We start from the raw sequence: 27,590 nt of genomic DNA, 5'->3' as shown, positions 1-27,590 counted from the left end.
GTGGTCAGGGTCAGGGTCAGGGTCAGGTCAGGGTTGGGAGGAAGGGGCTCAGCCTACGCCAGCGGGAGGCAGAGCCCCTCGAGCAGACTGACGGTTCAACGCTCACGCCTGAGCGGGCACCGGGCAGGATGGCGTGGCCCGTGTGTCCCCGGCGTGGATGGTCCGGGGAAGGGCACCCACAGGGGCCGTTTGCTCTGTCCTCCAGCGTAAATGTGTCAGCCCCGTGGCTTCACGTGCCTGAGACTCTGGGCAGCGACCCCACACCTGGCCCTCCCCTCCCCCCTCCCCCCGTGCCCCATCTCCAAAGCCGGCGAGCCCGCCTTCTGCACGGGCAGAAGCCAAGGGGCCAGTGTGGAGGAGCGGGCTGACCCCTCTTCCGGGACCCTGGGCGTCGGTCTCAGGCCAAACGCCTTGGCTCCCATATGCCCCTGCACCCAGGCAGGAGATGGTGGCTGGTGGCAGGTGGTGGCCGTGGGGGTGGGGGTGAGGCTCAGATTCCAGGTGCATTTTGAAGGCGGAACCAGCAGGTGTCTCTGGCGAGTTAGGCGCAGCCGCAGGGACTGGAGGCCGGGGCTGCTGTTGGCCAGGACGGAGACTGCAGAGGGCGGTTTGGAGGGGAGTCCTTCCTGTTCCTTGGAATCTGCCTGGGGCTGGGCTGGACCTGAGACAGATGGATGGCACAGAGGCAGCCACAGGAGGGGGCAGGGCATTTGTGTCTGGGGGTCAGAGGTCACCAGCTCAGAGACGGGCCTGTCAGGAGGCTGGTGAGACCACCAGGGATGAGGGCTGAGCCCCAGGGGCTGCACCACGTGGAGCCCAGACCGAAGGGGCCCTGAACCCTGCAAAGGAGGCTCGGCCCGCAGGGTGTGGACCCCCCGTCCTGCCTGGGCCCCATCAACCACTCGTGCCCTGAGAGGCTTCCCCAGGCTGACGAGGGGCCGCCGGCCGGGCCACAGCTCCCACCTGGGCAGAGGGAGGACGGGCTGGTCCAGGGCGGGGTGAGGGTGTTCTCAGGGCGTGATTTCAGACAAACAAAACCACTGGGGAGTGGGCACCCCGTCCTTTCAAGTCCCAGGGAGCTGTCCCTGCACATTCCTCCCCCAGGAGAAGCCTTGGGGCCCCCGTGAGGCAGCGAGGCTCCTTGTCACTGCTGGGCACCCCGGCCTGTGCAGGCAGGGGTCCAGGGGGCACGTGCAGGTCAAGGTGTTTGGGCCGAGACCCCGATTCCCTTCCCCCGGTGTCCTGAGCACTTGGCCGGCTCTTCCTCTGTCCCAGCCAGTGACCTGCACCTGGGCCCTGAGCGAGGCCCTAACCGCACAGGAGGGAGCTTTCCTGTCTCCATGGCAACAGCCCTGTCACCCCCACCCTGCCTGGGGCCCTGAGGAGAGCTTCCAGCCCCCCTGAGCTGTGCTCACAGACCCCTCCTCAGGACTGGCCCTGCCCTCACTGGCTGGGCTCACAGAGAAGCAGGCACCACCTCCAGCCGTGTGCAGCCTGCGCCCAGACACAGACCCCGGCCCTTCCCCAAGCGCCCCCTGTGCCCGGACGCACCCCCAGCCCTTCCCCAAGCGCCCCCTGCACCCGGACGCAGACCCCGGCCCTTCCCCAAGCGCCCCCTGCGCCCGGACGCAGACCCCGGCCCCGGGCTGGCACGGTCCGATCAGCTGCACCTCGCATTTATCTGACGAAAAAACCAGTTTCGCTACTTGGTTATCACCCCTTATTTTTTACTAAATACAGCCCTTTCCCAGGAGAATCCGCACCCTCAGAAAAAAAAAAAAAAAAAGGTTCCCGTTACCCTTGGCTGCTGAATCCCTTCCAGGGCGCCAGCACAGCCCGACCGGTCCCTCCTGGAGGAGGGCTAGGGCCTGGGCTCTGAGGACAGCATCGCGGGGACACCGAGGCCCGGCCACATGCCCCGTCTGATAACCAGAAGAAGAAACGGATAGAAATACGCGTTCAGGGACCTGTGGTCAGTGACCGCTGCCCTTTGCTGAAGTGCGGGCCGTGAGCCAGACACAGGGTCAGCACGTGGAGTGCATCATCCCCCGTCCTCGCCCCAGGGTCCTCCCCTCCGGCCGGCTCAGGACAGAGGCGTGGACTCACCGCTCAGCACCATGCAGCTTCCACGGGCTGCCCCTCCTGCTGTCTTGGGTTCGGACTTTGTAAACCACACGCACTGACCTTCCCTCTTGGCTTCCTAGTTGTGGAATCAGACAAAACGGGGCTTTGTGCCTCTCCTGGAGTACGTGGGCGCTTTTTCCAGACCCCTCCCCAAACTTACCCGTGACCTCCTGACCCCCCGGAAACTCACGGCCCCCTTTCTGCAAAGCTTATTTAAAAGCAGGTAAATGGCGCCACCTCCTGGAGAGGACGGGTGCCACCGCGGTCAGAACAGGACAAACAAGAGAGACGCCCTGAGCCTCAGAATAATGGCCGGCTTGTCCTGCTTCCCTCCCCGATGGGCTGGAGCCTGTGGACTCAAGTCAGGCTTCCCCTGAGCCAGCTGGGTTGCTGGCACCCCAAAACTAAGTTCAGAACCCAAACAACATTAAGCAAACAACCATATAAAGAGCATTAAAGGAAAGACTAGCAAGTGCCAAGGCCCTGAGGCAGAGGTGAACACGGTTTGTTCTGTGGATGGAAATAAGGCCAGCAGGGGCACATGGGCCAGAATAGTGAACAAGGGACGTTTGCTATGCTCCCATCTTCCTCCACATTCTGCTGTCTGTTCCACATGGGTCAGACTTTTAGATCAGACACACTTGCTTCCTAATTGTTAATCTCCATTTCCTTTTCTCTGAAATAAGAACATTTGCCTCCTTGGGTTTCCAGAAGAATAAAATGAGATCGTGCCTGTCGAGCGGGCACTTGATAAATGCGTGCCCTCTCCCCCTTCGTGACTGCAGGCTCAGAGAATCCAGGGGCCGGCCTTTCCTGCTAGGACTGCCAAAGGCCTGGCCATTGCCTCCTTCTGCCTCTGACTTATTTCCTGTCCCTGCAGGATAATGCATGACGAAGTGAGCGAGACAGAGAACATCCGGAAAAATCTAGCCATCGAGCGCATGATTATCGAAGGCTGTGAAATCCTGCTGGACACCAGCCAGACTTTCGTGAGACAAGGTACGTCCCCTGTGCCCTGCCCTCCCCCGCCCCAGGCAGCCCCAGGGACACCTCCAAATGGCATGTCTGCTGAGTGTCTCGGGGCCGCTGGAGGCCTGTGGACGTCGTACCCACACCTGCAGACGCAGACACCGTTGGCCTCCGGGCTCCTTTTCCCCAGAGGGGAACACACTCCTTCCCAGGCGGCCCGGTCTGTCGTGTGTCCCCGTGAACACGGACACCACGTTCTGGGGAGAGAGTAGGGAGCAGAGGACGAGGGCAGGTGCGGACAGGCCTGAATCTAGCGTTCCCAGCCCCGAGGAAGGCGGTGTGGCTCAGTGCCCGTGTCCTCGGCCTCTCAGGGACGGTCACGTTCACAGTGGCTCCCTTTCCTGGCCTGGGAGGTGCAGCCCCACTGAGGGCCAGCGGGGCGGGGGGCTGGCTGCTGGTGCCAGGACGTTGGGGCCTCGGTGCTTCTGAGGGTTGTCCCATCCAGAGCGCACGTCCCGTGGGGACCGGCTTGTGCTCGCCCGCATCAGAGGTCCCTCCGTCCGGCCCTGGGCCTCTCTGGCCAGAGGGAGAGCTGCCCACACCTCCTGCAGCCTGGGCAGCTGGCCCTGCAGGTGTCCTCAGCTTGGAGTTTTACTCTAAGCCCCCCCGTGTGACCCCCGTGCCCTTCCCCCGTCCACCCTGCCTGAGTTGGGTGGCGCCGGGCCCACGCTGCGGTGGTCAAAGAGCGGCCCCTCTTGGCACAGGCAGCGTCCCCGCAGACCAGGAATCTGCTCTGTTCCCCGATCAAAGTGCTTCCTCCTCTCCCGTGGGGCTGTGCTGGACCTGGAACCAGGCGGGGGGAGTAGGCCGGTCCCCCCTCCAGGAGCGGACAGTGTAGGGGATCCTGAGGAGACAGACGCAGGACAGGGCTCCAGGCAGTGCCGGACGGGGCGGGAGGCAGGGTGAGGGGAGTCGGGCAGGCCTTCCTGGGAGGGAAGCACAAATAGGAGTTCACGAGGTGGAAAGGAAGGGCTTTCCCGCCAAGGAGCGTCACTCGGAGCCACAGGTAACGAGCTGAGCGAGGAGGGAGCGCAGAAGAGGGCCGGGCAGGTGCCTGACCGACGGAAGGTCCAGGGGGAGGAGGAGGAGGAGGGGCGTGTGGGGCGGGAGCAGGGGCAGCAGGTGACTTCTCTCGGATGGCCCTGCCCGGGAGTGGCCTCCCGCACACGGTGTCAGGGACGGGGCTGGCATGCTGTGCCTGAGCAGTCGTGTCTGCTGTGGCCGCGGAGCCGTGCCTGGTGCTGCCCCTTCTGCTCTAGAGCCGGCTCCCCACGTGTGCTGCCCCCACCCCCACCCAGCCCTGCATTCCTGCCACGGGGGACCTGTCCTGGAGGCTCCTCCACTTGCCGGGGCCCCGGCAGGGGGCCGAGGGGTCCTGCAGGGACTGGCTGACGGGGCTGAGAGAGCGTCTGGGGTGCACCTGCTACCAGGACCCGGGACTCCCCCCTCCTGGCATCGTGACCCACCTGAGAGCTGGCCGGCGGCGGGCGTGGCTCTGGGAGGTGGGCTCAGGGTCTGCCCTCCACCCACAGGCTCCCTCATCCAGGTGCCCATGTCTGAGAAGGGCAAGATCACCAGGGGCCGTCTGGGGTCTCTGTCCCTGAAGAAAGAAGGCGAGCGACAGTGTTTCCTGTTTTCCAAGCATCTCATCATCTGCACCAGGGGCTCTGGCGGGAAACTGCACCTGACCAAGGTGAGGGCTGCGGGGGCTGCAGAGGCTCGTGGCAGGCACCACCACGGGGGCCCGGCTGACCCTGACCTGGGGCCCAGACGGCGGGCCGGGAATCAGACACATGAGAGTGCACACGTGTGTGCTGGTCTGACAGGCGGGTCGGAGAGAGCTGGACACAGCCGGGTTTTCTGCTGGAGAAATCATGGGGAACACGGAGCGCGTGTCAGGACCCCCAGAGGAGCCCCCAACCGCTGGTGCCAGGGCAGAGGGCCCGGGGGTGGGGTCTAGACAAACCGCTGAGAGGCGCGCGTGTGTGTGCGCGTGTGTGTGTGAGGGGCCGGGTGGAGGACGGCACCTGCTGAGGCCGGAGCAGCGCCCAGAGCCTCCGCTCAGGAGGAGCTCGCGCAGCGGCTCGCGGGGCATCCCAGGCTCGACGTGCCAGCAGGAGAGCAGACACGAAGGGCCGTCCTCAGGACCCCACGGCCCTGCAGGAGACCCCACACAGTCTGCTGATCGGCCCGTCCCCAAAGCAAGGGGGAACGCTCGCTGGCAGAGGGATGCCGTGATCGCGGAGGTGGTTCTCCCAGGGGGAGACTTACCCACCACACGGATGTGCTGACCCTGCGATTTCCCCAAACGTGGGGAACTCGACAGCGTAATTTGTGGTCGTGGGGGACTGCACTCCGCCTCCCTGGGACAATTAAGTAGTCACAGAGGACAAAGGTGACGGGGAATCAGCACCTCAAACGCCTCCTGCTCCTTCACAGACCACAGGGCCTTGGCTCATACTGTCCCTTCTTTCTCCCCTGGAAGACCGCCTTCCTGTCCTTCGTGGCTACTCAGGTGCCACCTGCTGTCAGCCTGCGCCCAGCTTGGCACATTGCTTATCTCACTGCCCCGAGTTCAGGACCTGGCCCCGACTCAGTCTCTCACACGCACGAGAGCCTGGAACAGCCCAGAAGTGCCCCTGCCCGTCTCTCCCTCAGTTCCCTGTCTGCAAAGCAGGGGTGACCATCCTCACCAGAGGCCCTGCAGAGGCGCAAGCAGCTGGCGGTGGGGGCGCATCTTCCTGGTCGAGGCAGAGCACCTGTGAACCGCGGTCTCCTAGGGAAGCGCGCTTCGGAGGGTCTCGGGTCCGAACACGCGGTGGCGGCCTAGAAAAGGCCGGAAGGTGCCCTCGATTAAGCCAGAGCCTCGGGCAAGCCGCTCTTCCAGACCCGGGATGCCTGGCCCAGAACACACAGAGATGCTACGAGACGCTGTGGCTGCGGGGAACGCACCGCTTATGTTGACACGTGCACAAATCGGCCGTTTGGCTGCACGAGGGGAAGTCAGCTTACGGCAAACGCTCCAGTTTCGATCGAATTCCGGGTCAGGGAGAGCTCTCTGTATTCATTAGCTCTGGAGTCTGCTGAGGATCTCTGTCGGGCTGGGGGGACGTTTCCTGCAGGCGGGGGTCAGCGGGGCAGGTCAAACTGGAGACGCTGCCTGAAAGCACGTGTCTTTACCTTTGTCGTGTTTTGGTTGGGGGTGTTTGTTCGGGCTTTTAAAGTTTTTCTCATAAAGAACACGGAGATGCCCGTCAAGTCCCCGCACCCGCTCCTGCCAGCAGGCGCCTCACCAGGCCTCGGTTAATCCATCTGCGCGATGGGGGTGAAAACACGTCCCTCGGGGATGCCGTGAGCGTGAAGCAAGGGCGTGGCGTGGTGCCTGGGACGCAGTACCTGCTCGGCGGGTAACTGTCGTCGTCACTTTCAGTTACGTGGTCGTGAACTTGTAACGATACTCGTGGTAGCGAGCCCTTGCGTAAGCTTTACCGTGGGCCAGGCACTCCCCCAAGTGCGCACACTCAGCTCCTGGAACGACCCGCTGAAGCCGATACGGTTACTTCCCCGTCTTACGGATAAAGGGCCTGAGGCGTCTAGAAGCCCGCGAGCGGCAGAGCGGGGATTTGGTCCCGGGCAGGCAGTCTGGCTCCAGAGTCTGTGTCCTTGAACTACAGGCTCAAAGTCAAGCTGTAAAACTACCCTAAGGTCTTCCAGAAGGAAGAGAACGTCAGAGCTAGATGGGGCTTTACAGATGATCAAGCCCGGGGCTCGCCCGAGGCCACCGAGCAGCAAAGCGAGAAGCAGAACCCAGGATCGGGGACACCCCGATGCCCCCTCCAGTCCCCCTGCCCCCCGGGCTGCCGTCCCTGCAAACACCTGTGTGTAGATTGAATGTGTGGCCAGCGTCTCCGTCGCCATCAGTTATTACGTTACTTACCCACTTCTCCGCCCCGTGGGACCGATTACCCACATCCAAGGTCTCAGCTTCTGAGTGAGGAGGCCTGGAGCCCCCGGCTGGGCGGGTGGGGCCCGGGGTCTCTCGAGCTGGCGTCCAGGCCGAGCTCTCCCGCTGTACCAGCCTTCCTGCTGTGGCTCCCCCAGAACACGTGGTCCCAGGGACCCCCACAGAGCAAGCAGGGGGCTGTGGCTCCCACAGGCGCACAGCATCTGAGACACAGGTGACCGAGTCTGGCCCACACTTGGCAGGGAGGGGAGTGGACCTCAGCTCGGGGAGGGGGCGTCGGCATCCTGCACCCGCGGCTGTGGTCCCTGTTCACCACGGTGCCGGGGCATCCGATGCCCGGAGGTGCTCCCACTCTCAGGGACCCAGATGCCCCCGATAACGGGCAACCAGTAGGTTGCGGCCCCAGCTCTAAGGGTCCGGGTGACCTCAGGTGTGATCCCCGTCTCCGATCTCGTGTCCTCATCTGTAAAATCAGAACGAGACGTGTGCGGAGTCCGGTAAACCCGTGTCCAGGCTGCAGACGTGGAGTCTCAGCCCGGAATCGGGGACTCCGCAGCCCCCCGCCCCACCCACCCTTGACCCTCGTCCCTGGAAAGCCCCCGAGACAGTCCCGCCTGATCTGCTTCGTGGCGGCCCCGATTCGAAGAGCACGTCCTTCCACGTGGGAACCAGAGTGCCCACGCGGAACGTGACGCACACACCCCCGCGCATGTACGGCTGCGCCACGCCCCAGTCCCGGGGCCCTTCACCGGCCCGTGTCCTGGTGACTCGAGGTGGCCCTGCTGTCTTTCAGAACGGGGTCATCTCCCTCATCGACTGCACCTTGCTGGAGGACCCAGAGAGCACGGAGGAAGAAGGTAGGGCTGGGGGCCGCATGCGTGCCCGTGCGCACGGCCGCCCCCACAGACTCTCACCCACCCCAGACCCGCCGGGTCGCGGGGGACGTCCCGCTCTCGGACCCAGGGAAGCCGGGCCCACAGTGGGAGGGCCTTGGTCCGCTTCCCTGTTCCTCCCACACTCTCCGGGCCCCCTGAGTGGTTGGCGCCGTTCAGTCTGGGGTCACTGCGCTCTACTGAGCACGTCCACAGGTGCCACGCACGGGTCCGCCCAGCACCCCCACGCACAGGTCCTGGGCGCCACGCACGAGAGGCCGGAGAGGCCCTCGGCCTGCTCTGTCCTCCAGTGGGAAGCGCGAGGACATGTGACACCAGCAGGGGGGGACGCAAGGGGGGTGGCCCCGGCAGTGGGGGAAGGGCTCTGTGGGATTTCCCTCCCCGGCATCCCTGGGGGACGGGGTCATTGTTTTCAGTTACGGGGTGGGGTCACTAGTGTCACTTGATTGGGCTAAGGTTGGTCCTCCTGTCCCTTCTTTACTGCCCCTCCCTCCCCCCCGGGGCACAGGACCCTGTGTCTTTGCCCTTCCCCAGACTGGGGTGCCCCGGAACAGGGCTGAGCCACCTTGGATCCTGGTCCGGGCCCGGGGCTCAGGCTGGGGGTCTGCCAGGCGCCGGGAGCCTCGTCCACACACACTCAGGCCCGTGCCCCCGGTCAGCCCCGGTGGCAGGGCTCTGTGCCTTCCCTGCACGTCCACTGGAGCCGAGCCAGGCAACCCCCACGGGAAGCATAGGCTCGGTCTGTCTGGAGCGTCCTTGGCCGCGGAACCTTCTCCAGCCGTGGCCTCGGCTGGGCCACGGGAAAGCCCAGCCTTCAGTGCAGTGCTCAGGCCCCAAAGCCACTTTCCCTCCGGGGCCAAGGGAGGTAGAGACCCTGCGCTGTGCAGCCCCCCTCAGGACCCTCGCTCACAGGCGGGCACCCCGCTTCTCAGAGGACCCGCCGGCATCCCCTCCCCGCGTCACCACACGGAACAGGCTCCCCTGTGCCCAGCAGGAAACCCTGAAATCCTGGAGGGTCCCAACTGGAAGGGGCGGGGGCCCCAGAGACGCCACATGGTCTCTGGACGTGCACGGGGGCGTCTGCGGCTAGGGTGGGAAGGGCGCCCCCCACGGCCACGTAGCGACCGCAAGACAGAGCCGGGCTTCTGCGTCGTTCCACCAGGTGGTTCCCCGGTTTACGAGGGCACAGTGAAGGCATCCTAAACTGTGAGCTCGGTCTTCCAGCTCCCAAGACTTGAAGGAAGCTCCCAGGTGGAGAACAGTAACGAAAATGCAGAGAAGGCGCTTTGCTCTTGGGGAGGCCCACACTGAGCTCAGTGTCTGGTCGGGGCCGCAAAAGTGCGAGATCTGAAGTTCCCCATCCAGCCCGGCCTGGGACCACCCTGGGATGGCGGGAGGGCCCGGCCCCAAGGCCGTTCTCGTCCTGGCCTCGCTGCTGCCCTGCGGGGGGTCTCCAGGATGTTGTCGCTCGTGACCTCAGCTACCCCGAGATGTGACAAGGGCAGGGGGGTGCCCACAGCTCTGTTGCCGGACCGCCCACGTGTCGTAAGCTTCTTCTCAGCCCAGGTCCTTGCTTTGTCCGTCTCGAGGGGGCTCCCCTCCCCCCGGGAGTGCAGGGGAGAATGTCTGATACAGCGAGTGGCCAGGTGCCCACTCCCCCCACCACCACTGTCCTCCCGGGGGTAAGACAGACAGGGCCTTGTCAGAGGTTTCCCTACTCAGAGAGGCCCCACTCATGCTAACTCTGTGTTTTGCCAACCGGAAGCCAAAGGGTCCAGCCAAGACATAGACCACTTGGATTTTAAGATCGGAGTGGAGCCCAAGGATTCCCCGCCTTTCACGGTCATCCTCGTGGCCTCGTCCAGACAGGAGAAGGCAGCGTGGACCAGTGACATCAGCCAGGTGAGCAGGGTCACCTGTTCCTGGGAGTGGCGGGGGGGGGGGGGGTGTGGTGGGGACGGGCTCCATGTGCTCCAGGAAAAGACACAAGTTCCCTCCAAGCGCTGCCCTCAGGTTGGCAGAGGGGGAGGAGAACACTTGGCACCTGGATCTCATGCTACAATGATTTTTAAAAGTCCGGGTTTTTGAGCTGCCCCCAGGCCCCAGCAGACTTACCAGATACAAGTGCATTTTAGCACATGCGGCAGGCCATTGGTAAGTACAGAAAAGTCTGAGCATCCTAAGCCCAGGGGTGCTGGAGACCACAGAGCTCAGAGAGAGGGGAAAGGCCCCACACGGCCTCGGGTCAGCTACACAGACAGAGCACCTCGGCCTCCATCGGGCCTGCCCAAGCGTTAGGGCCGTGAGCACAGCAGGCAGGGAAAGCGCAGGCTTTCCAGGGAGGGGTGAGCAGAGCCAGCAAGCCGCGGACTCCTGTGAGACCAGGCAGAATCTGTCTGGAAGTCAGACAGGGAGTCTGGGACATGGGAGTCTGGAAGAGGCTGTCAGCGCCCTGGGCTCCAGGACAGGCGGTGGGTTAGTACAGCCCCTCCGCCCGCAGCCGGGAACCCCTTGCCCGCCGTCTGCCTGTGGCCTGCCCTCCGTGGGGTGAGGGAGCAGCGGACGGCAAAGCGGGGGATCCGCTCTCTTTCATGCTGGGCCCCCCGCCCCCGACCGCCCACTCCCCCAGCTCCCTGGCCCGCTGCCCGTCCAGAAATGCCGGAAGAACGAGGCAGGACAGGGTACCGTGTGGTAGATGTGTGGTCTTTCCGGGAGCGCAGTGTGCCCCAGAGAAGCCCGGAAAACCAGACGCTAGGAAAGAGTGCTGATCCCAGCAGGCGTCAGGGCCCCCAGCCCATCCCCGGGGCCCCTCATGCCTCTGGGGAGCTCTGTCCACAGCCAGGCGCTCCGAGTTTTGGCGTTGCTGGTGAGCTGAAGACAGCCTAAGAGCAGCGGGGCGGAGACACTGGGCTGGGCAGTGCAGGGAACAGGAACCTTCCTCTGAAAGTCCCGCCCCCCCCCCCACCTCCCGGAGGCGCAATTAGTTAAGCCTCCGACTTCGGCTCGGGTCATGATCTCCTGGTTCATGGGTTCGAGCCCCACATCCGGCTCTGTGCCGACAGCTCAGAGCCGGGAGCCCGCTCCGGATTCTGCGTCTCCCTCTCTCTCTGCCCCTCCCCTGCTCGCGCGCTGTTTTCTCTCCCAAAAATAAATAAATATTTAAAACTTTAAAAAATAAAAGTCCCCCCAAAGATCGGGGGGCCCAGCCTTGACCGGACACTGGCCCCCAGCACATGGGGCAGGGCTGTCCCTGTTGTGCCAGCCTCTCCCAACTTTCTGGTGACTTTGAGCCCCCTCAACACACACATCCTCAAAACCAGGAGATTCTGAACCGAGAGGAAACCCTCCCATGGCAAAGATGTGAAGGTTTCGGGGAGGGGGGCAGTGAGAAGGGAAAAAGTCCTCCCCGCCCCCCCGCCCCCGGAAAAAAGATGTTTTCATTTGGGTGGGGGCTGCTTCTTCGAAACAGAATATGAATTTGAATTTTCTGGAGGCTGAAAGGTCAGTGCGTCTTCCCCTGTGCAGGCAGCCTAACCACCCCCTGCCCGAGGTGGGAGCTTGGCCACGGAACCGCCCGCAGCCTCAGAGCGTTGGCCGAGGGTGGATGGAGGACCCGGGGTGCAGGACAGCATGTGCACTCAGGGGCGTAGGGGGCCAGCCTCCGGCAGGGGGACCCCGACGACCGTGGCTCTGACCTCGCCCTTCACGCTAGACCCCAGAGGTCAGCGACAGACCCTCCAGGTCAGGCGCCTCCTCTTGCGAACAATCTGGCTGCATAGGAGTCATTGTCCCCACTTTGAAGTCAGGGACAGGAGGCCCAGCGAGGTCAGGCAAACCCCCAAAGGTCACGGAAGGGGAGCTGACCTCCAGACGCGGCGAAGGAAGGCTGCGCCCCACCCGCCCTTGCCTGGACGACACCCTCAGGCGCGCGAGGACCCCGCGTCAGGCTGGGCACGCCGGCCGCCCCCTCGGCGGTGGCCGGGCTCTGACCCTGGGCCTCCCTGATTCCAGTGTGTGGACAACATTCGCTGCAACGGCCTCATGATGAACGCATTTGAGGAGAATTCCAAGGTCACCGTGCCGCAGATGATCAAGTAAGTGCCCGCCAGAGCCTGCTCGAGGCCCGGGCAGCAGCAGGGGCACCGGGCCGGCCGGCCACTGGGCCTCGCCGGGGTGCTGGGCCGCGTCTGTGCGGTTTGGGGCTGTCTGCCTGCTTGTTGGTTTTGACTTAACGTCTGTTTGGACGAGGGCTTTGGCTTAGTTTCTGTTTCATAAAACGTGGATTTTTGCGGCAGGCTGTTTAAACGACGGCACGGGTGAAGCTTTGTGCTGCCTTTTTTTTTCTCAAGTGGCTATTTTTCTTCTTCTAATTACAAAACGAGAACACTGCAGAAACACGGGCCGCGGGGCCGCGGTGTTTGTCTCAGCAGGTGCAGGGGCGAGGGGGCCGCAGGCCACACCGTCCGACCTCCCTGGCCACCGGGCCTGCTCCTCCCCCGGCCCCTGGCCTCGCCCTCCTCCTGCCCCGTCCTGGCGGCGGCCCGCGGGTCCCTGACGCTCCGGGGGCCTCAGGCGTGAGCTTCAGCCCCGGCGTGAAGGCGCCTCTGTGCGCACGGGGCCGGGGAAGCCCAGGCAGGGTCGTGTGCACAAGGTCTGCTGAGCGTCCGGGCGACCCCAGGAGGTGGCGTTCAGCTCTGTGACGGCACAGCGGGGGCTGGCGGAGCCCAAGGAAGGTGTGAACGTGAGGGCAGCATCCCGGTCCCCAGCCCTGGCTCCGGGTGTCACGACGGACGGTGACGTCACGTTTCCGAGCTCGGGCTTCTCGCAAGCGGGAGATGGCGATGCCTCCTGGATTTGTGTTGTTGGGGGTCCGAGGAGGTGCGTGTTTATCCTTCACGTGCAGAGAGCTGGTGGTGGTCCTGCAGTGAGTGTAGACGCCTCCGACGACCCGCTCGGGGAAGCTCAGATGTGCCTGAGCCTGCGTCCTGAGCCGCGTTCCCCGTCAGCCCGCTCTCGGAGGGCCCAGCGCAGCAGCTTGCTGACCCAACCTGTGCTCTCTGATGCGACGAGACAAAAGGGCTGTTTTCACGAGCAAATTAAAATCACGCGGAATTAAGGCTGAACGTAGGGCGGAAGCCCACTCGTCTGCCCAGGACGCCTCTTGAGGCTGCAGAAGCGAGCGAGGTGTCGCCTGTGAAGGTGAAAATAGTGACAGAGTGAAGGGAACGTCCAAACGGAAGGGACGTGCCGAGGGCACACAGCCCCCAGGCTCCAGGAGGAGCGGCCACGGTGGGCGGTCCTGCGAGAACGTGGGAGCAGCGGCGATCAAACGTGCTCTGTGCTCACCCTGCAGTGAGAGACACGTGCAGGAAGTGATGAAACACCGCCGTGAGTCAGAGACGGAGTCGGGGTGGCGCTGGAGGGGCCAGACGTCTAGTGGCGATGTCACCTGGTGCGGTGGGCAAGACGCCCCTGAGAGGGGACATCAGAGCTGACCCCTGAGGGTGGTGGCGGGGAAGGGCACTCTGGGAGGAGGGAACAGCATGAGCAAAGGTGCAGAGGCAGGAAGGCTCGTGTGTGTTGGTGACGATAAATTACCCCGTGGGGCTGAGGGGGGGGCGAGAGGGCGCGTCGTGGAGGTGGCAGCCTGCACAGGAGTGGCGGCTGTGTTCACAGCCAGTCAAATGGTGCAGCGCGTCTGTTCTAAGCCCAGTGAGACACGGGGGCACCTGGGGTCTCCGTCAGTGAAGCGTCCGACTTTGGCTCAGGTCACGATCTCGAGGCTCATGGGTTCGAGCCCCGCGTCGGGCTCTGTGCTGACGGCTCGGAGCCCGGAGCTGCCTCGGGTGCTGCGTCTCCCTCTCTCTCTGCCCCTCCTTTGCTCACGCTCTGTCTCTAAACATTTACTTTTAATTTCCTAAATGAAAAAATACATGAACACGGTGAGCCACTGGTGTGGCACCTGGTTTACAGGGTGTCCCCGTCCTGCCCTGGCCCCAGCAGCCTTCCCTGCCGACGGGTCGGCGACAAGCCGGCCCAGGTGGCCCCACAGCGGGGTCCTGGGCCAGCAGAGCGCGAGCTGTGTCCGGCACCCTGTGTTTCCAGGCCGGGGGGTTGGGGGGGGGGGGGGTGGGGGCGGGAAGAGCCAGAGTGGGCGTGGCCAGGCGTTCACACTGAGTGTTCCTGTGCCTCGTGCGGACTGTGTCGTGAGCGTCTGGTGCCCGCTCGGTCCTTCCGTCCTCCGCGAGCACATGTCCACCATGTTGCACGCTGTTTGCTCGTTCGCCTGCCCTCCTCGCGTGTTTTCTCATGTTTTCCAGCACAGGTGGGTTTTCGTAAACAACACGGTGCCGTGCGCCCGTGAATGGTGGGGCGAGGTGACAGGCGGAGTCGGGATTTCCTCTGTGGCTCTTAGGGCTGCCCCGGGTGGGGACAGACTCCCCCAGCTGCCGCTCTGGCAGGAAGCGAGTGGGGATCCGTGATGGCCAGGGGACAGCCCCCGTGTATGTCCCACACAAGCCTGAGTTTCTGGCACGGTCCCCACATCGGACCGTGAGTCAGGAGGGTCCTGACTTGGGGTCTGCGGGACAAAGAGGCAGGAAGTTCGGGCCCTCTGGTGTGTGGCTGCTGGTGGACACGGGAGAGGAGGGTCCACAGCCACGCAGAGAGCTGAGGGGTCCCACTGCTTTGGCCCCGGCTCCCGGGCACTACAGCTCGGCCCCAGCAGGTGGCCTCCAGGATGGGTGGGGTCGAGGTGAGCGCCCTCCCGGGAAGGGGGGTGATGCTCTGGGGTCTCACCAAGAAGTGTGGGGTGCGAGGTCAGGACGTGCTCACGCTGGGAGGGGCGAAGACCCCTTCTCACAGGGGCAGACATCTGGCACATGGCCTGCAAGGGGATCGTCAGAACCGGTGCGTCTTTACCGGACTCGCCCACTTTACAGATGGGGAGCTGAAGTCAGGGTGAACAGAGACCCTGTAACCAGCAGCGATGGCCAGTTTCAGAGGAGAAGAGGGAAGGGAGGGGGCTTCTAGCCTTCTCTACCCATCCGGTGGCAGAAGGAGCCCAGAAAGAAAGTGCTAGAAGCAAACAGCTGCCCGAGGGGCCCGGCAGCCCCCGTTAGGGTGCCAGGCCTGTGCTAGGCACTCCGGGACGCGTGAGGTGTCGGCCAGCCGTGCAGGAGCCCCCCAGCCCCAGGCTGAGCCCTTCCCACCTGCAGACACGGTCTCCTGTCCGCGTCTTCCCTCCTTCCGAGCCAGGTGCCTCTCTGTCCACTCGTGTGCCTGACACCCTCTCTCGCCGCTTTAGCCCTTAGCAGTGGTCTGAGCCGGGAGAGACCAGGCGCCTCGCTTGGCTGATTTTCGAGCACCCAGTCTGCTCTCTCCTTGGACTCAGCAGTCTTCTCTCTTGCTTCCAGGAAATCTTTCTCATCTTGGATTATCATGCATTTTCCTGAGTCGTGGCGAAACCCCACCCAAGATTTTATAAAGCGTCTGTCTTTCGAGAAAGTTTCCTTGGAGGGTCCCCTTCATGCGTCTTCAGGAAGGTCTCCAAACCACGTTGCCTTTCCAGGCTCTGTGGGTTTCCCATGTTTTCTCGTCCTGAGAAGCAGTCCCCACTCGATAAAGGTGGTTTGCTTACCCGTGGATATTTCCAACCCCAAGGGCATTTCCAAAGAAGGCCCTTAAAGGACAGCGTCTGCACCCCTGACGGAAAGGCCCCCAGGAGTGCCCGTGACATCCATGGGGACGCTCGATCACCTCCCGAATGAGCTGGGCACCGCACAGCATTCTGGGCCCACGAGGCACGGACTTCATTAAATATTTGCAAAAGCGCTGTGAGGTGAATCTTCATATTTCCATTTTACAGATGACGAGACTGAGGCCTGGAGACTGAATACCTGGTCTGATGCCACACAGGAAACAGGGCTGACAGGTGTCATTTGATTCCAAGCCTCGTGTCTTCCCCTGTTGTGTGACGTGTTCTGGCCGTGACAACCTTTATGAGCTGCATTCGTATTTCTTCAGATTTTTTTTTTTGCGGAAGCCCATTTCGATAAGATTCCCAGGCTTATCCTTTTAGCAATGTCACGTATGAATTTGCTCGTTTAGGTACCCTTCCGATCATATCCCACCAGAACACAGGCCACTTAGGCAGCCTGCTTCCCGTGTATAAGAGCGACCAGATAAGATACGGTCACCAGTGCGGAAGGACTTAGGGCAAACAAAACGTGAGGAAGGAAACCTAGGAGGCCCGGCGGTAAATGCACTTAATGTGTCCCTGCTGGAGCGAGCAGTACACCTGATCCCAGGTGTCTCGCGGCCTTGACAGAAAGGAAAGTGTGGGTACAGAGATTCGCGGTGTCCAGAAGTGGAAACCACTGCTGCCCCGGGGCGGTCGTAATGGAAATGCACTGGAAGAGCGAGAGAGCGCCCTCCTGTGGCCTCGGCACCCAAGGGCGCTGCTGGCTGCCACCGCCCCGGGAGAGGCCGCTGGCCTCGGGCCCCCGCCGCCCCAACCTCAGGTCCCTGCCCTCAGGCCCCCACGGCCTGGTCGGCTGCACCTGACACCTGCCCGAGGACTGAGCCGTGCTGCCTCCAGATCCAATGCGGAAGGTCCCAGAAGAAGAGTGGAATTGCTTCAACTCAGATTCCCTGCCAAGCAGAAATCACTTCAGCCAGGGGTGCAGGACTCCGGAAGGTCTGGTCCAGGACACCTGCCCAGCCCTGCGGGTCTTACTTTTAGGGAAGTACCTGAAGTCCAGCCATCTGCTGCTGGCTAGGGACTGACCTTGATACTTTAATAGGCAGCCGGGCGGGAAGTCAGGGAGGCTGTGACCTGCCCTGAGAGACAGAGCTGCTAAGAAGCCCCCAGGCTGGGGTTCAGGCTTCATCTTTCGTGGCTCTCAGGAGCCAAGGGGGGAGAGAGAGGCCGTGCCTGCTGCCGGGAGAGATCACTGGTAGGAAAAGAAGCAGGATTTTCAGACAGAAAAAAATCAGACTCTTGGGGACATAATCAGTGGTTTGTTTACGTGTGTGGACTCTGGCTCACGGGGGCTCATTGGGGGCCGTATGGCCCCTGATTTTGATTTGTGAGTTCATTTTCTGGAGGGATGTATCTGTGAAGATCTCGTAGGGCCTGGTGGAGAACCACAGCCTGTGACAGCTCTGTATCCCCTGTCTGGGGTCCCCAGACCACAGCAGTGGCACTTGCTTGCGTTCCGGAGCCCCTTGGAGAGCAAGTAGTGTGTTCTCGGGGGTGCTGAGCTCCCCTCCCCCAGAGCCTGGGTTAAAACGGGGAACCACCCTTCGATAGCTTTTGGGTAGATTTTTCGAGGCCACCTTCCAGGGTCTCAGCCTTCGTGGGGGTCTCACTCCGGCTCCCTTCCCTACAGAAACCCAAGACGCTCGGTATCTACGAGCAGCCGATGCCCCAAAGGCACATAAGCCATCAACTGGTTTCCAGATTTCTCTCCAGTGTTGACCTCTGGGAATCCCCCTTCTAGCTTTTTTGCGCTTATTTGGTTTTTACTGAGATGTAATTCACGTAACACGCAAGTCAGCATTTCCGCCCTGCAGTTTAGCGGGTTTTAGTGCACTCACTAAGTTGCGCGAGCTTCGGTACCGCCCCATCGCAGAATGTGCCCGTCATCCCTCAGCAAACCCCATGCGTGCTGAGGGCCGCTCCGGTCTCTGCCACCCCCACCCCTGGCGGCCAGCAACCTGTGCTCCGTGTCTGGACGTGGCCATCTGGCACACTTCCCATAAACGAAGCCCTACGATACGCGGACTCTGTTTCTGGATTCGTGCACTCGGCCTGTCCAGACCCCGCCGCGCGGGAGCACCTGTCAGGACGCCACTCCTTCTCGCAGCCGAGGGATGCTCCGTGCGGACAGACTCCACTGGCTTGTTCCGTCGCCGGCTGGCAGACCGCGTGTTGTTTCCCGTCCGGGGCGGTTTGAAGAGCGGAGCTGTGAACGCTGGTGGACAGGTTTCTGTGTGAACAGATTTCCCTTTTATCTTGTGAGCTCAGCGACACGTGCTTTGTAAGCTGGCCACGGGGCGTCCAGTGCGTCTGGGAGTTTTCCTGACGTCGGGCATGTGGGATGCCGTCCGGAGGAGGCGACATCTTCCGGGGGGTCGTCCTCCGCACAGGAGGCCCGCGGTCCTTCGGCGCCCCGTCCGCCCGCCCTCGGCCGTTGCACGTTGGGGAGACGGTGCCGGGTGGGCTCCCGAGTTCAGACCCCGTCTCCCCGCGGTCCTCCCTCGCCCCGCAGGTCGGACGCCTCCCTGTACTGCGATGACGTGGACATCCGCTTCAGCAAAACCATGAACTCCTGCAAAGTGCTGCAGATCCGCTACGCCAGCGTGGGCCGGCTGCTCGAGAGGCTGACGGACCTGCGCTTCCTGAGCATCGACTTCCTCAACACCTTCCTGCACTCCTACCGAGTCTTCACCACGGCCGTCGTGGTCCTGGACAAGCTCATCACCATCTACAGAAAGCCCATCAGCGCTATCCCCGCCAGGTGCGTAGGCCGCCCCCGGGGACGTCGGGGGGACGGCAGACGTGACCTGCTGGGTGCGCGTGGGCACCTCCCGGCGCCGGGGGGCTGTCTCTCCCTCGCCCTGGGGGGCTGACCGCCCCCCCAGCTGTCTCTCCCCCGCCCTGGGGGGCTGACCGCTCCCCCCCCAGCTGTCTCTCCCCCGCCCTGGGGGGCTGACCGCCCCCCCCAGCTGTCTCTCCCCCACACTGGGGGGCTGACCGCCCCCCCCAGCTGTCTCTCCCCCGCCCTGGGGGGCTGACCGCTCCCCCCCCAGCTGTCTCTCCCCCGCCCTGGGGGGCTGACCGCCCCCCCCAGCTGTCTCTCCCCCGCACTGGGGGGCTGACCGCCCCCCCAGCTGTCTCTCCCCCGCCCTGGGGGGCTGACCGCCCCCCCCAGCTGTCTCTCCCCCGCACTGGGGGGCTGACCGCCCCCCCCAGCTGTCTCTCCCCCGCACTGGGGGGCTGACCGCCCCCCCCAGCTGTCTCTCCCCCGCCCTGGGGGGCTGACCGCCCCCCCCCAGCTGTCTCTCCCCCGCCCTGGGGGGCTGACCGCCCCCCCAGCTGTCTCTCCCCGACCCTGGGGGGCTGACCGCCCCCCCCAGCTGTCTCTCCCCCAAACTGGGGGGCTGACCGGCCCCCCCAGCTGTCTCTCCCCCAAACTGGGGGGCTGACCGGCCCCCCCAGCTGTCTCTCCCCCGCCCTGGGGGGCTGACCGCCCCCCCCAGCTGTCTCTCCCCCAAACTGGGGGGCTGACCGCCCCCCCCAGCTGTCTCTCCCCCGCACTGGGGGGCTGACCGGCCCCCCCAGCTGTCTCTCCCCCGCCCTGGGGGGCTGACCGCCCCCCCCAGCTGTCTCTCCCCCGCCCTGGGGGGCTGACCGCCCCCCCCAGCTGTCTCTCCCCCAAACTGGGGGGCTGACCGCCCCCCAGCTGTCTCTCCCCCAAACTAAGGGGGCTGACCGGCCCCCCCAGCTGTCTCTCCCCCACCCTGGGGAGACTCAAGGGCACACGTTGCTCTCTGCTCCCTGCCCACACCTCTGCACTGCCCTCCTGGAAGCACAGGGCCGCCTCTCTGGAAAAGCCGGTGCTCCCCACCTTCCTGTTTCAGAAAGAAAGGGAACGGGAAGAATAACGAGGGTCAGGGCAGTGGAAGGAGGCGGACAGGCAGAGACTCCTGGCCCGTCCCTGCCAGGACCTGCTCTGGAGGGAGGGGGCACACTTGGGCTGGCGCAGCACGCAGAAGGCAGGCCACCCTCCCGCCCCCAGCTCAGCCCACCGGGACCCAGAGAGGCCGGGAGACTCGCCCCAGAGCCCCTAGAAGCACAGGGCTGAGTGGGGGCCCGAACCCAGGGCCTTGGGCTTCTTAGGGATGCCTGTGACCGTGTCTGTGTGAGTCTGCGTAGCAGGCAGGGGGCCTGCCTTTCCCTCCTCTGCCCTGCCCTGGTCTACCCGCTGGCACCGTGAGCCCCGGGTCCCTGCCGGGGGAGGACCCTGAGGGCAAGCACAGCCTGGGTCACAGGGTCAGCCCTTGCCGGAAGAGCCGGCCTCGGAACCGCGGTCACGGGGCTTCGCTGACGGGCAGACCGGTCCTGCTGCTGGACACCCGGCCTCTTAGCTGAACGGAAACCTCCACTCCCATGTCGCCGAACGGTTACCGGTCCGGGGCAGTACTGGGCGGGGCGCGGCCGGGGGCGACCCCAGTGCGCCTGCGGCCCAGAAGGGGGTGCGTGGGGAAGGTAGTTAGCAGTCTTCACGCAACACAGGGAAACCGAGGCAGAGTGATGGGCCTGCCCTGCCGTAGACCAAGTTCAGGGACCGGACCCGGGCCCCTGAGGGACCTCACTGGTTCAGGGGGACCCGTCAGGAAATGGGAGGGACCAGCAGGTCCCTCTGAATGCCCCTCACCCCCTGGGTGACACTTGGGGCCAGAGCCTCAACTCTGGGGAGATGCTGTGTCCCACCAACTTCCCAGGGCCACCGGGAGGCCCAGCCGGTCCCAAATGAGAGCCCAGGACGTGAGGAGGGGCTGTGAGGCCTGGAGGCCCTACCCATCCCCCCGCCACCCCACACGTCTGCCACCAGGGCAGCCGACCTCCCAGAGAGCACCCGCGGCCGCAGTGCCCGTGCTGCCCTCACCCTCCTCACTGACCACCTGCCCCTGCCCTCAGGGCTGGGCTCGCCTCTCCACTCTGAACTTCCAGAACCCTAGCAGTCAGCTTCCAGGGGCCCCGGGAAAGCCAGACAAGCCACCCTGTCCAGGCTGGGACACGTCCACGAGCTGAGGAGGTCATTCCTGGGGGCCCGGAGGTCTGTCCTGTGCAGAGCACAGAGCAGATACATTCCACGCGTGTGTCACCCGCTTCCAGCCTGGCCCTGAAGCGTAGAGGCACGACCAGGATTGCTGGGAGACCCCCTTTCCACATCCTGCCCCGGGTTTGCCCCAAGGCTGGCCGAACGCCCTGGTGGGGCACAGAGGACACGGGGTTTGGAGCCTCATCCTGTCTCTGAGCCTCAGCCTCTCCATCCCTAACCCCCTCAGGACCTGTGTGAGGGTGAGGTCAGAGCACGAGGGGTCACCAGGCCCTGGTGGACAGCACCTCACCTCAGACCGTGCTGGTGACCAGAGGGAAGGCGCGAGGGGCGCCCGTAGACCCACCGTGCCATGGAAGTGCACACCCCTGCCCGGACCACGAGACGGGATGCTTGCACACGCGCATATCTGTCCACAGCCCGTTTCGTCACACCGCCCCTTGGCCCGTGTCCATGCAAGTGCACCTGCTCGGGGGATTGGCCCGTGTGTCAGGGGTCCCGAGGGTGTCTCCCGAAACTGGCTTTGCCTCTGGGGGCCTCAGCCAAAGGACACACACAGCCAAGGAGTGGGAAAGGGAAGGGTTTTCCTCAAAACAAGGAGCGAGAACAGCAAGGGTGTGTCCCAACACTGTGTGCCCCCCACAAAAATACTGAGAAGTTTTAGGCGGAGGGCACACGCACGTTCACGGGCTGGGGCTCACCTGGGGCAGACTTGAGCACCGAATCGGGGCAAAGTTGTTGGGAGCCACCAGAGCTCAGGCCAGAGCCGAGTGGCGTCCCAAGGCCGGCAGGGTCTGGCACCCTCGATTCCGCTCCTGGTGATCCTGGCGTGGGTGCTCCCGGGGGCTTAAATCCTGCCAACACAAGTCAGGAATGTGCGTCAGGCCCGTCCCTCCGTCCAAACCAGCACCGGGACTTGTGCCAGCGACTTATCATCCCCGAGACGACACTGTCCCCTGCCCGGCAGCGTCTATCTGTCCCTCCCTTCTCCTCCCTTGAAATCGTGACGTCCCAGGGTGTGTCCCACCATTTCAGCGCCTCGCAGGTGGTTCTGGGAGGCGTGTCCCCAGAAGAGAGGTGCCGGGCGCCCCGGAGGCCGGGAGACCCCAGACCTAGGAAGTCAGCCGGGCCCGCTCTGACCGTCTGCTTCCATCCCTCGCCCGCCCAGGTCCCTGGAGCTCTTGTTTGCCAGTGGCCAGAACAGCAAGCTTCTGTACGGCGACCCCCCCAAGTCCCCGCGTGCCACGCGCAAGTTCTCCTCACCTCCCCCCCTGTCCATCGCCAAGACGTCGTCACCCGGCCGCCGGCGGAAGCTGTCCCTGAACATCCCCATCATCACGGGTGGCAAGGCCCTGGACCTGGCCGCCCTCAGCTGCAACCCCAATGGCTACAGCAGCCTGTACTCAGCCGTGTCGCCCTTCAGCAAGGCCTCGCTGGACACCAGCAAGCTCTACGTGTCCAGCGGCTTCGCCAACAAGATTCCGGATGAAGGCGACACGGCCGCTGAGAAGCCCGAAGAGCCCTCGGTTCTCAGCAAGCAGAGTGAGTGGACGTGCGGGCTCCCCCAGGGCGGGAGGGACTTGGGGGTCCCGGCCAGATACTGGAGGCGGGCAGAGTCTGGGCAGGAGGAAGCCGGCAGACAGGCAGGCAGAAACCCCCCAGGGCGTGGCTTCATCTTGCGTCTGTCTGCAGGCGGGTCCCGGATCTCGGGCCTCCGTCAGGGCCCAGTAAGGAAGGAGTCACCGGACCCGGCTCCCGTCCCCTGGGGTCCACAGCGAGCTGAGGAACAGGACCCCACGCGGAGATGTGTGCACCTGATGTGTTGTGCTGGAGAGATATTCGAGGGGCACAGGGAGTGGGCTGGGGACGCCGTCTGGAGAGTCAGAGAAGGCTTTCTGGAAGGCCCACGATGTCTAGACTTTGACCGGGAGGAGGGGGCACGGTCTAGGCAAGGGGATGCAGTGGACAGGACTAAGCGAGGAAAAGCATTGTGTGCTCAGGAACAGCCTGAGCCCAGCACAGCTGGGACGCTGGGTGTGGGGGCAGCACAGAGACCAGGGGCACAGGCTGGCAGCCCCTTCCTCTTAGAGCCCTCCGGACCATTCTGGAAGGCATCTGTTTGGGTGGCTGGTCCGGTTCAGCTCAGCGCCCCCAGCGCTGTCTTGGTGAGCACGTTTGTGCCTGTCACATTTGGAAATTTAACATAAAACAGGCATGCACGCGCACACCCCAGGGCTGGCCGGTCCCCTAGGCCCCGAGGAAGGGGCCTTTGAGAAAGACGCTGAGGGTGGTCCGGATTCCTCTCCTGTGCATCAAGAAGGGGGAGGCAGGGAGCGGCCCTGGCAGGGACACAGCTGGGGAGGGAAGCTCCCGGAAGGCTCAGTCACCAAGTGACATTTACCGTGATACATACAGTAAATGGCTGATGGGTGCGTCCGAAGGTCTGTAACCGAGGGACAGCCTGCTAGAAAGCCCCAGATGCCATCCTGTGGGGGCAGAGGACAGGGTGACCATCTGACATCAACCCTCAGCGAGTTCAGGCCTCTCGCATTTGGAAACTTAACATAAAACAGTCCTGAAAGGTGATCTCATTCCTGACCAGTGACAGAGGGGCCCCAGAACTTAAGTGTGTACTAAAGTGTCTGTGTTTGTGTGTGTGTGTGTGTGTGTGTGTGTGTGTACGTTTTCTTAGGGTCTGTAGCTGACTCGGTGTCTCCAGGGCCTCCCCTCCCCAAGGTCTCGCTCACTGCAGCTGGGGAGACCGAGGACCAGAGAGGCGAGGGTACTTACCATGATGGCTGTTCCTCAGCTGGACTTTAATACACTTCATCCCTTTTCCCCAAAGTGTGTAACCCTGGAGCGCCCTGAGTCTTGGGAGACGAACTTTGCACCAAACCGGGATGCTTTGATAGTGACCAAAGGCATGGGATGACAGGGGCCAAGCAGGGCTTTCTGGGCAACGCAGGGCGGATGGTGTCCCCAAGATGCTTCACATGCACACACGTGTGCTCACGCACATGCACACACACGCACGCGCACAAGGCTGGGACACGGCACCTCGATGCTCGGCGTGGTCCGTGACCAGCCCCGGGGCATCCCCCTGGAGCATGTTAACGGGGCGACCCTCCGGGCCCACCCTGACCTCCGGGTCAGCACCGGCACCGTCGTGAGGCCCCCGGGCGTGGGTGTCAGGGTCTGAGAAGCCCACTTGGAAGGCCATGGTGGAGACCCACGACCCCGCTGGCGTAAGGAAAGGTCCTCGGCGGGTAAATGCAGACCTGCGCAGCTCCGCTTTAGTGCCTGGAGGCCCAAAGCTGATGGTGGACGACTGTGGGAGAAACGCGGCCTCGTCCCCCCTCTCCCCAGGCTCAGAAGTCTCCGTGAGGGAAGAGTCGGATAACGACGAGGACCAGAGTGAGGACGGGGACACGGAGGCGTCGCCGACCAAATCCCCAACGACGCCAAAGTCGGTCAAAAGCAAAAATCCCTCAGGTACAGTTGAGCATTCCAGAGCCACGGACGGCTTCCGGGGGACGAGCGGCCCAGGCGGGGAGGGGACGGCAGGTCACGCCGTCTCACGAGACGTGAGACACGCCGTGTCTCACGAGACACACGACCCGAGTGCCGGCCGCCGTGTCGCAGCCCCTGGGGCCACTGCAGGGCGGGGACACGGGCTGCTCCTCCCCGTCTGCACGGTCACCCTGACACGGGCGGGCAGGAGGGGCCGGCACCGGTGCGTTCACGGGGGACCCAGGTTCAGGTGTCGGCCGAGCCGTGGGCCGGGTCCTGTCGCGGTCGGGCAGCCTCGTGCAGTGAGGTCGTGCCCAGTTACCGGATGAGGGAGCAGAGTCCCCGCAGGTGGAACCGCCCCTGCCCAAGCCTCAAGGACCCACAATCCCGAGGGCTTCCTGTCCCCATGAGGCACTGCCCACGAGGCACTCCCGCCTCGCCTCCCCTCCCGCCTCCAGCCCTGCAATGGGGTGAGCCTGAGCCCCGAGCACCCCAACCGTCCAGGCCTCCCCCAAGTCTCTGAGCCACCGGGTTGTGGACGCCACGGCCCCAGCAGATTCGCCAGAGCGCACATCTCAGAAATAAGCTTTGAGTTTTCGAGATAAAGCATGTGCCCCGCAGGGCAGGAGCTCCGTGCTCTATCCCGAAGACGGGGTGCCGTCTCGAGACCTGGAGGAGTTTCCAGAGTCACGGTTGCTGCTGTCATGGCTAAAACCTGAGTGCCGAGTTTCACTGGCACACACGTAGCATCTCACCTAAAACCACGGACTTGCATGCGTTCTCTCCTCTACCCTTGACCACTATTTGAAGCAGGGACTAATGGCCTTATTGTCCGGAGATCACTGAGACCCAGAGAGGTTAAGCAGTTCACCGAGGCCACACAGCTGGCAGGGCAAGGACTCAGAGCACGGGGCTCGCTGCACCCCACCAGTGAGCCCGTCAGTATGAACGACTGATGTCAGACTTGGGATGGGTGACGCGTTCATCCCAAATAGCCTGCGAGGGTGAGAACGCTCACGACACAGTCCTCCAGCGGCCTGGGCCCTGCTGAGCCTAAGAGGTGACAGAGCAGCAGAGAGGAGGGCCGGGCAGCTGGCGGGGCCTTTCCCGCCCCAAGCCGGCCCTGAGGGTGGCCTGCCCCCTCCTCGGGGGATGTCAGCAGCCGCACCCCCACCAGCACCTGCTCGGGGGCCATGAAGGCAGCCCACCCGTCCCGAGGCTGCTCCGGCTGGGGACCCTGGTTTTCTAACCGCCGAGAGCCGGACCGGCAAAGGCTGAGGACTGGCCTTCTTCCCTCCACAGAGTTCCCCCTCTTTTCCTACAACAACGGGGTGGTCATGACCTCGTGTCGGGAACTGGACAACAACCGCAGTGCCCTGTCCGCGGCCTCTGCCTTTGCCATAGCAACGGCGGGAGCCAACGAGGGCACCCCAAGCAAGGACAAGTACCGCAGGATGTCCCTGGCCAGCGCAGGTGCGTGGGGGCGGCTCTGGGGGCAGCAGTGGCCACCACGGCCCCAGGAGCTGTCCCCCTTTGCCTGTGCGCAGCTCGCCGCCCCAGGGCCTTGGCTGGTGCCGACCCTCCTGGCTCCCGGCTCGGAGGGCCCTGGCTCCGCCCATCTGGCCCCACCCCCTGGGAGACTTGGACCCAGTAAAGCCGATGCCCCACCCTCACGGCACTGGTCCCGTGGCAGAGGTGGAGCGCGGCCGGGAGATCAGAGCTTCCGGCAGCCCGGGCAGAGGTGGGTGTGTGCCCTGTATCCACTGAGACTGCGTGGGCTCCAGTCTCTCTGGCCACAAACCCGGGCGGGTTGTTTGGTGTCTTCCTGCCGCTGCCCCCACGCCATCCACCCACCAGCCACAGAGCGGCCTGGCTTAGCCACACGTGGCTGTTGAACCCAGACGAGAGCCAAGGTGTGCGTCTCGTCCTCACGTCCCCTCTGACCCTCCGTCACGCCTGCCACCAGGGTTTCCCCCCGACCAGCGGAACGGAGACAAGGAGTTTGTGATCCGCAGAGCGGCCACCAACCGGGTCCTGAACGTGCTCCGCCACTGGGTCTCCAAACACTCTCAGGTGGGGGAGGGGGGCCCCGGCACTGGCCTCTTCGAGCAGCGGGGAGGGCAGCAGGGACACCAGGGGACGGGGACCTGGGTCGCCCCACCTCTGTCTGCAGCAGGGATACCAAGTCGGTCTGCACCCCAGGTCCCGGCCCCGGGGTGCAGCCTCCAGGGAAAAGGGAGGCGGGGCAGAAACACAGCTCGGGCTGGTCAGGGGCCACGGCAGGGCAGCGCTAGAGCAGTGGCCAGAGCCGTGGCCCGTCTCCCCCCACAGGACTTTGAGACCAACAATGAGCTCAGAGGCAAGGTGATCAGCTTCCTGGAGGAGGTCATGCACGACCCCGAGCTCCTGACCCAAGAGAGGAAGGCTGCGGCCAACATCATCAGGTAGGGCGGTCGCGGCCCCGGCCGAGCACCGCCTGCACGTGGCCGGCAGGGGGTGGGGGCTGGGCGGGGCCCTTCCCGGGCACGGTGGCCTCCATCCGGTGTGCAGGGGAGCATCCCTGGGCTGCCGGGGGGTAGGCACCCGGCTTCTGCATCCAGGCCACCCGGGGTCCGTGTGTCCTTGACCCCCTCTCCCGCCAGGCCCGGGATCCCCTTGTGGCAGGAGCCAGGCCGCTCTGCATCCACACCTGCCAAGTCCTGTCTGGTCTGAGCTCCCTTTTACGGCAGCCCCTGGGGGTACGGGGCTGTGAAGTCTTAGTCAAGGTCAAACAGAGTTTTGCCCTCGAGCCCCCCCCCCCCCCCCGCCGGCCTCTCCTGCTGGGCAGTCGGGAGTCAGGCAGCCTGTCTGAGCCGGCGAAGCCGGTGACTCGCTGTGGCCTCGGACGGACCCCTCCCTCGGCCTCGTTTCCTTCCTGTAAAATGGGTGAGCAGCACGCACTCCGAGGGCTGTGGTGAGGCAGGGGTGAGGTCACGCTATCACTTCTGCAGGTCACCGGTGGGTGTCATGCTGCTCGTCTGGCTGACCTGGTCCACCCCCAGCCCTGCCAGGGGGCCAGGGCTCAGGGCTCAGGGTCAGGTTCCTCCTCCCCACTTCCTGCCTTCTCTGCCTGAGGTCTCGGTCTCTGATCCCCACTTGCAGCCACCTGCCTGAGCCCGGAGTCTCCTGCCCTCCTCCTCCCACACCATCCACCTTGCTTGCCCGGGGCTGTGCCGTCGCTTC

The 27,590-nt window shown here is 64.1% G+C and overlaps 1 protein-coding gene across 2 annotated transcripts in view; it reads left to right on the top strand.

Annotated features, from left to right (window-relative positions):
• RASGRF1 (Ras protein specific guanine nucleotide releasing factor 1) overlaps nt 1-27,590 on the top strand; it is a 100,886-nt gene that overhangs the window by 51,725 nt on the left and 21,571 nt on the right. For both annotated transcript variants that reach the window (XM_058736318.1, XM_058736316.1), the window contains exons 9-19: nt 3,005-3,123; nt 4,686-4,846; nt 7,911-7,974; nt 9,776-9,912; nt 12,022-12,104; nt 18,285-18,533; nt 22,027-22,400; nt 24,225-24,350; nt 25,671-25,841; nt 26,335-26,441; nt 26,700-26,812. In XM_058736318.1, the coding sequence (XP_058592301.1) occupies nt 3,005-3,123; nt 4,686-4,846; nt 7,911-7,974; nt 9,776-9,912; nt 12,022-12,104; nt 18,285-18,533; nt 22,027-22,400; nt 24,225-24,350; nt 25,671-25,841; nt 26,335-26,441; nt 26,700-26,812 (1,704 nt within the window). The remainder of the gene's footprint in view (nt 1-3,004; nt 3,124-4,685; nt 4,847-7,910; nt 7,975-9,775; nt 9,913-12,021; nt 12,105-18,284; nt 18,534-22,026; nt 22,401-24,224; nt 24,351-25,670; nt 25,842-26,334; nt 26,442-26,699; nt 26,813-27,590) is intronic.

Source organism: Neofelis nebulosa, chromosome 7 (genome assembly GCF_028018385.1).
Source record: "Neofelis nebulosa isolate mNeoNeb1 chromosome 7, mNeoNeb1.pri, whole genome shotgun sequence".
NCBI classification, from domain to species: domain Eukaryota; kingdom Metazoa; phylum Chordata; class Mammalia; order Carnivora; family Felidae; genus Neofelis; species Neofelis nebulosa.
This window is presented reverse-complemented; position numbering and strand designations above follow the sequence as displayed.